Source organism: Trichechus manatus, unplaced genomic scaffold, assembly GCF_000243295.1.
Source record: "Trichechus manatus latirostris isolate Lorelei unplaced genomic scaffold, TriManLat1.0 scaffold00074, whole genome shotgun sequence".
Lineage (NCBI taxonomy): Eukaryota > Metazoa > Chordata > Mammalia > Sirenia > Trichechidae > Trichechus > Trichechus manatus.
In genome coordinates, this window is record NW_004444010.1 from 4741036 (window position 1) to 4749935 (window position 8900).

The 8900-nt window shown below is 42.8% G+C and overlaps 1 protein-coding gene across 1 annotated transcript in view; it reads left to right on the top strand.

Moving 5' to 3' along the window:
- The first annotated feature begins 299 nt into the window (after positions 1-299).
- The window catches only part of ITGA2 (integrin subunit alpha 2), a 133878-nt gene continuing 125277 nt past the window's right edge, over positions 300-8900 (top strand). The window contains exon 1 of the mRNA XM_004380501.2: positions 300-349. Coding sequence (XP_004380558.2) covers positions 337-349 — 13 coding nt within the window. The 5' untranslated portion in view covers positions 300-336. The remainder of the gene's footprint in view (positions 350-8900) is intronic.

Below are 8900 nucleotides of genomic sequence, written 5' to 3' on the forward strand. Positions count from 1 at the left end.
GGGGGTGTGGAGCGACAAGGTGCAGCCCGCTAGTCTGGAGGGTGAGGGATCGGCGGGGCGGGGCGGGGCAGATCCGGTGTTCGCCTAGACCGGGGGGCGGGCGGGGGCGCGCCGGGGCGGGACTTGGAGCCGCAGGAGCTGCTCTGCAACTTTTCCCTGCTCTCACCCTGGCCGGGGAGAACAGCTTTCCGCACGGCTTCTGGAGGGTCTCCGGGTTATTGTATCCCTCGACCAAGGCACCCTCTGCAAACCCAGCTCAGCTACGGTCCCCAGGGTCGACTCAGCATGCGACCAGGACGCGCGGAGGGTTCGCCGCTGCCGCTGCGGCTGGTACTAATGTTCAGTCAAGGTAAGCGAGGAGGCTTGCTCCGGATCCGCTGCAAGGGTTCTCCGGAGTGTGGAGGGGAGAAGGGATGTGTGAAGGAGAGATTTTGGGGCACAAGGGAACAAGCAGAGTAAATCTCCGCTCTGATCCACGTGGACCCAGGCTCCCACCCATCCGGAGCCGGTTGGAGAGATACCCTTCCATTCCCGCTTGCTCCGGATCCGAAGTCTCCTCAGTGAGAGCTTTGATTTAACACACATGCGCGCGCACACACACACACCTGGAGGGATAGAGGTTATGGGGTGTCCTGGAGACCGCGAGTCTTGCACCCCAACTTTCCCAGGCTTGGACAGGTGCCGCGCTCGACCAGGACTAGGGTTGTGGGTCGCCGGGATCCAGTCCTCGTCGGCCCTTTCATTCCACAGCTTCCCAGAGCTATGCCGGGGGGGCTTTCCAGGGAGACTCGGAGTCCGACACGCTTATTTTCGGACATCTCTCCCAAAGGAATGAGTAATCCCCCATTTTTTACTTCAGGACGCAGCGCTGTTGTTTCCTCCCATAGGGAACTTAGAAAAACCAAGCGCCACTTAAACACTTGGCGGAGGGGAATTCTTACTTCCCTTCTGCCTTCCTCTTATTGTTGTAACGTTGTCTGTTCAACTAATGTAAACTTGGGAAAGGAAAAGTTCTTTCCACTTTCTTGATCCTTGACGCTGTAGCAAGAGGGGGAAGGGCCAATTATCCGGAACAGAAGTTCCAACTGCAGTGCAGTGGGAGTAGGGCCCACCTGCAGCCTGCCTTCTTTTACACTAAGTGGGGAAATGAGGCTGAGAGTGTTGAGCTGCTGTGCGACGGTCCACAGTACTTTCTCCAAGACATTCATTCACCTGGAGCCTAGTGTGTACTTGGAGGCCTGGCGGCGTAGTGTTTAAAAGCTCCACTGCAAAAGATTGGCAGTTCGAATCCACCAGCCACTCCTTGGAAACTCTATGAGGCAGTTCTGCTCTGTCCGATAGGGTTGCTATGAGTTGCAATGGACTGATAACAAAGGGTTTGTTTTTTGTTTTAGTGTGTACTTAAGTTTAAGAATTTTAGTTTACTTAGAGGGGGGATAGGGTCACGTTAGTATGTTGTAGTTTGAACAAATCTGTCTTGGAAGAAGGACAGCCAGAATGCTTCTTGGAAGGGAGGATGGTGAGACTTCTTTCAGGTACTTGACATGTTATCAGGAGGAGCCACTCTCCAGAGCAGGACATCATGCTTGGTAAAGTAAAGGGTGAAAAAAGAGAGGAAGACCTTCAACCAGATGGATTGACACAGTGGATGCAACGATGGGTTCACATAGCAATGATTGTGAGGATGGTGCAGGTCGGGCAGTGTTTCTTCTGTTGTAGGTAGGGTCACTGTGAGTAGGAACCACCTGATGGCACCAAACAGCAACAGTTTGAACATATATCTTAAAAAAAAGTTTTCTGTTTTTGTTTATTTTTACCAAGAATATAAATATTTCCTAATCAGTCCTCATTTGAGGCTGACTTTCACCAGGCATTATCTTTATTGTGAGAGAAAACTGAGTTCAGGTCCTGTGACATTTTTTCTAGGTCAGAAATACCGGAGAAATATCACACACACTCCTAGCTGAGAATGGGACCTGTTCATTAGGTTCTCTGGCCCACCACGTCTGGTTGTCTTAGTTATCTATTCCTACTATAACAGAAGTACCACAAGTGGATGGCTTTAGCAAAGTGAAGTTTATTCTCTCACAGTCCAGTGGGCTAGAAGTTCGAATTCAGAGTGCCGGCTCCAGGGGAAGTCTTTCTCTCTGTTTTGGCTCTGAAGGAAGGTCCTTATCATCAGTCTTCTCTTGCTCCGGATGCATCTCAGCGCAGGAACCTCAGGTCCAAAGGACATGCTCTGCTCCCGGCACTGCTTTCTTGGTGGTATGAGGTCCCCCCATCTCTCTGCTTGCTTCTGTCTTTTATGTCTCAGAAGAGATTGGCTTAGACACTATCTGATCTTGTAGACCTCATCAATATAACTGCTGCTAATCCATCTTATTACATCACAGTGATAGAATTTACAACACATAGGAAAATCACATCAGATGATAAAATGGTAGACAATCATACAATACTGGGAATCGTGCCCTAGCCAAGTTGACAGATATTTTTGGGGGACATAATTCAATCTATGACATTGATGTTTCACAAATATTCTCTCCTGGGACCACATTCCAAATGTGTGTGGTTGGGAGTTTCTATGCAAATATACCTGCATAAATCCTTTGGATATTCTTTGGTAATTTTTGTTTTAAAATTTGGTTTTGTTATTCTTGAATTTGGCATCTTCATTATTCTCTCTCTCGCTGTTCATGAACTATTATCTAGTTGGTTAGCCAGATTTCTTTCATGAGTCTTGTGCAGATGAGAAGCAATGGAAGAACTGAGTCAAAGGAAGGATGGGAGGGGGTGAAAACCAGGCAACCAGAAAAAAAATAAGATGACAGGTTATGTGTGTCCCTTGGGTTATCATCTAAAGACAGTCACACCCAGATTATGCAGACTTGAAGGTTAAATTTGACATTTTACTTACTCAAATGTTAATTTCTATGTTACTCAGTTGTATTGAAGGGCAGTGTGTTGAGAGGGCTTCTGGAGAAGATGGAGAGAATCTCTTTGATGGAACCTTCTCTAGTCTCCTCCTAAACACTAGAAGTACATATAGATAGGAGTTTATTTATTTATTTTTTTGGGGGGGGCGTTAATTCCAATGTAGAGATTTCAGATAAAGTTGGATGTGACATTGAAAACCAGTCCCTGGAAGATCACAACCTTCCCAAGAGCAAATACAAATATAAGTCTAAGCTTTTCATCTCTCTTTAATTATCCAGTATTAGAAGAAACTATGGAAACATCACATCATTTACTTACCTTTGAAATGTTGAGGCTTGTTCTTTAAAGAGTATGGAGAAATGCTTGAGTGGAATGTGTTGCTGCAAGGCATGAAGTCAGGTAGAGAGACTTGAACGTGGAGTTAGTTAAGAAGGACAGGGTCAATGCAAGCAAGCAGAGGTGATTTAAAATGACATCTGTACAAATATTTTGGTCTTCATTTCCTCCTTCTGCTCCAGATATTTGCATACTCAAGGAACAGATTTTCTCTTAATTTTAAGATGACCACAATAAAGGTTTGTTATTTGTGATATCAATTAAGGTTTTAGGGCAGCAGCAGCATTTTTTGATGCCATGATCATCCAAGGGTAACATGAATAATTGAAATCTTTAGGTCAGTGGTATCTGAAATTTTTTATGGTGTTACCCTAAAACTAAACCAAACCTGTTGCCATCGAGTCGATTTCAACTCATAGTGACCCTACAGGACAGAGTAGAACTGCCCCATAGGGTTTCCCAGGTGGGTTTTCCACCTGGTGGATTCAAACTGCTTACCTTTTGGTTAACAGCTGAGCTCTTAACCACTGCAACACCAGGGTTCTGGTATAATCCTATCTGTATAAAAGTTTTGAGCATTCATCATCCCTATACACAAACACATAAACTATATACATGTATAATTGTATAATATAAACCCATACCAAATACTAAAATTTAAAGGGCATATGTATGTGTGTTTATACATCTTGCATCCTCTCCAGCATGCATGCAAACCAACTTAGAAGCATATAACCTTCAAATTTTATTTTAGCACTTAGATTCAAATCCGTTTTCCATAAACCTTCTCACAGGTATTTATGAAAATGCAGTGCTCATAATTTAGTTCATTATTTATCATCTTTCATTGGTCATTCTTGATTTAAATGCTTATAAGCATTGAAATAGTAACTGGACAGGCTGAAGATGGAAAAGAGAGACCATAAGAGGCCTAGATGAACTATAAACAAAACAATCGTTCATAGAACAGAAGTAAATGTAATTTTAAAATACACGAAGTCACTTATATTCTCTGGTGTTTCGCCAGGCCAAGGATAATCCTTCCACCTACATTCTAGATCTCATTTTTTTCTCCCTATCTTTGGTACTCTATCAGTCATCTCTTCTTTGCTGTATATCTTCAGATTCTCTCTCTAATGTAAGTTCCCCTCATCATGCAAATATTTTAATTTCTCTTGTATTCAAAAAAAAAAAGGCTTTCTTTTTAATCTGTCTTTGGTAGCTCTTTCCTTCTGAAACGCCTCCACTGCTCGCTTCTGTTCTTTCTCAGTTGTCCTTCTATTTTCCCAGATGTTCTTAGTCTCCTTTACAGGCTCATCTCTTTGGCCTTTTCCTTGCTGGTGTTTGCAGGAACCCATGCTGGATTGTCTTCTTTCCACTGTTCCCTCTGGGCCTGCCTCCCTCTCCAGTTTGGATCTCCAGCCAGACTCCTCCTCTCTTGGGTCCCAGATCAATATTTCCATCTGCTACCAAATATCTCCACCTAGATATGTTATAAGCACCTCCAACTCAACAGTTTCCACACTGAATTTAACACCTATCCTCTGAAAATTTCTCCTAAATGGTCTACTGTTGTTTAATGGCGGTATCATCATGCAAACAGAGACTGTTTCTCTTCTTCTCAACCTCACCGTCAGTCTCCAAGTTCTGACCATTCTGTTCCCAACCTATGCAGCTTCCGCCACCACCCAGGTCAGGCCTTCAGTTTTTTGTGTCTCGACCATTATCATTTTTAAACCGGTTTTTCTGTTTTTAGTTGCTTCCCTCTCCAGTCCATTCTTCTCATTGTCACTGACGTTATCTTTCTAAAACACTTGTCTGTATCCAGTCACTCTCTTGTTTCAAACGTTTGGTGGCTCTCATCTCAAGTAGACTAAAGTCCAAATTTCTTGGCATGTTACCAAAGGTCCTTTACCATTTGGCTACAGTCTGCCTATTCAGGCTTTTCTCTGTCACACCCACTCCTGCACACACCACACACATAATACATATGCACACACCACATCCCAGAGCCATACATAAAACCATTTTATGTTCTGACTACACCTGATCATATCATATTTAGTGTTCAAAGATTTTCCAGGCCATTCCCTTTGCCTTCACTGCTTTGATGTTTTTTTTCTTTTTCCCTTTTCTGCATTTCCTGTAAACATTAATGAATCTTAGAATCATGAGATTCCAATGATCTTGCCTAAAAGGATCTTTAGGTTTCATTGATCAGCCCAGTTTCGTATACAGACAAAGATGCCAGTTATCCTGGGGAAAGTGTGTGTGTTGGGGGTTGGGGGAGAAGAGAAGAAAAAGAAAGAAAGCAGTAAGAAGAGCAGAGTTAGGACTTCAAGTTTATTATATCACACACAAAACATGCATGTTCAGGTTTTCCTCTGAACCAGCTAGCATGTTTAGGAAGACGAATCCATCTCTTTCCAACCAACCACTGTCCATTGTTAGAAGAGACAACCCCAAGCTAAATTATAAAGTAGGAAAATTTTCCTTTTGTAACAAAAAGAGAAGTTTGAGGTAACCTCGTATTTCTGGAAGTCTTCATAAACCACCTCTGTCTCCTCAACCTCAGCCTTCAATGGCGTCAGACCACATTCTGACAAAGTAACCTCCCCCCATGGCTTTCCAGCTGCACCTGTCCAACTTCAGCTAAGCTTTGCTCTCTTAAATACTAGTTCACAAGACACTGTTTGATTTAAATTCATTGAATGGGCCTCAGGATTCAGCATTTAAAAACAATTGCTCAGGAAATTTTGAGTACAGCTAGGTTTGGAAATAATTGCTTAAATATTATCACTGCCCCCCTTTCCTCACAAATTAAAATTCCAGTGTTGCCAGTACGGCCTTGTTGTGAGATGATCACCAAGACAGGTAGATTTCAACACCAAGAGTCAGTAAATGCGTCATTTTAAATTAGTTCAGTCTAAAGTGGGTGATGACTGCTCCCGCCTTAATGTGCTAACAGCTCTGGGCATTTTAGGGGGAAAATTTGTTAACGTGAAGAGATGAACTTCTAATGATGGCATTTAAGACATTCAGCAAAATAAAGACACACGTTCAGTCAGTCAGTGTGTTAAAAACAAAGGATTTCAGGAAGAATGCAGAAGATATTTGGGGCCAAAAGTATCATCCTGGCATCACCTAAATGCTACCACTAAAGCCACAAGGTCCAGACTACCAACTCTGCTTAGCTTGAAATATTATTGAAAGATTTAGCCTGGCGTGAAAGAGGAGGAACCTTGTAAGACTGTCACTCAAATCAGCAAGTCAAAGGTATGGAGGTTTTTGTTTTGTTAATTGTGTGGTGACCAGTGATTTACCTGGAAGAACACACAGAAGAATGGGTCTCTAAAGGGAAGAATTCTGATACCACAAAATACTGAGACAATAATAGATTTGGTATGTGAAAGTGAGTCCCATGCCCCTTCTGACAATCCATAGGTACTAGTGCTTTGTTGAGCTGGCTACAGTGAACTCCACAAAACTAGTATTTATCATATCTTTATAAAGCACTTACTTATGTAAGGGGATATGCTAGACCCATTGTACAATCAGAACAAAACATGGTTCAGAGGTTGCCATCTATTTGGAAACAAGTCCAAACATGGGGATGAAAATTGTCTAAGCCCTGGAGGGTACTTAAACAACTCTGCCTTCCTGTTGTCTGACAAAACTCCAGTTACTTAGTAACCACTCTGCTTTGCACAGCCAAGAGATCCAGAAGAAGATGAAAGGTAAACCGTGATTGGTCTGAGCCTATCATGATAGTCCCGTGCCGCTCACTGGCATGTGATTTAGACACAGGATGTATGCAGTTTTAGCCAATGAGATTCATCTGGGAGAATTCTAGGAAAGGAATTTTTGTTCCTAAGAGAGACATTGGTTAAGAAACATATTGTCAGGTCTAGATGTGAAGCTTGGAAGAGCTACAGCGTCTTGCAACCATGTTGTCAGCTAACTTGAGGATAAAGCCAACAATATTGGGGATGGCCTAGTGAAAAGATGGAAAGAAAGTTGGTCCTTGATGTTGACTTTAGACCACTAGATTCTTGAAATTTAAAGCCATTGTACCTCTGGGTGTTTGTATAGTTGTGTTTTGGAACTTAGAGATGTAATATAAGTTTCTATAACATAATAGATGCCATGTAAACCAGTAGCAGTTGCTGTCGAGTTGACTTTGACTTATAGCAACCCCATGTGTGTCACAGTAGAACTGTGCTCCATAGGTATTCGATGTCTGTGGTCTTTCAGAAGTAGGTCACCAGGCCTTTCTTCCGAGACTTCTCTGGATGGATTTGAACTGCCAAACTTTCAGTTAGTAGCCGAGTGCTGAACTGTTTGGGCCACCAGTTGCTAGACGAGTTGTACAGAACTAAGCATTGAGTTCAGAGGACAGAGAAATCACTATGACACATTGAAGTGTCAAGCCTCCAGAGCATGAAGATCATGGGGGCAATAAAGGATCATGACAATTCAGATCTGCTCTGGAGGACCTCAGAGATCACTGAGTCCACTTCTAACCTTTTAAAATGTCTGTGAGTGATAATATGGTGAAACAAGTTAAAGAGCAACATAACTAGGAATAGGACCCAAGTCTCCTAGTTCCTGGGTCAAATGTTTTAGGATTGAAAATGAAATTCACATGATGAAAGTAGAAGGTCATTATGCCCAGAACATCCTGCTCACAGTGTTCACGGGAAGAATGAAAGCCGAGAAGGGAATAGGCACCAGACCATAAAGGGCCTTACAAAACATAGTTAAGCAGTGTGGATTTTATCCTGAGGACAGTGGAGGATTTTGAAGGGCCTTAAGAAGGAGAATGACATGATCAGAGTTGCTCCTTAGGCATGTCAACTCTGGTAGCAGGAAGGAGGGTAGAGTGAATGGAGGCCAGACTGAGAGCAAAAGAAAACCGTTTAGGAAAGAGCTGCTTTTAGTGTTTTCGTTTAAAATGTCACTTGAGAGATGATTGTGATAAAAACTCAGATAGTGGTAGTAGTGAAAGAGATAAGAGGACAGATTTGAAAGATAATAAGAAAGAGGAATGAGCAGGACTTGGTGATTGATTTGCTTGGTGGCAGTGGGAGAGGGAGACCGGGCTGAAACCTACGCAGGTCTGTGATGTGGATAACTCAACAGTGTGGTGCCATTTACTGAGGCAAGACTGCTGAAGGCAGACAAGTTGGAGGAGAAAGATGGTCAGTTCAGTTCTGGACAAGTTGAGTTTGAGGCATTCAGGCATAAACGTCTAGTAGGTAGATGCATATAGTGGTGTTAGTAACAGGAGAGAGATCTACATGGGGATACAGGTTTAGGAGTCAGCATATAAAGAGTAATTGAAGACATGGTGTTGATAAGATGAGTCAGGCAAAGAGAGACTGGAAGAGGGTTCTGGCCACAATACAAGGAATACATACCTTAGAGGGACATGTGAGGAAGAGGGAAGCCAAGGGAAGGAGAAGTAGAAAGAAGACGGTGCAAAGTGGGGTGACACAAAAGTACTTTTTTTCTTTTTTTTTTTTTGTACTTCAGGTGAAGGTTTACAGAACAAATAGTTTCTCATTAAACAGTAGTACACATATTGTTTTATGACATTGGTTAACAACCCCACAACCTGTCAACCC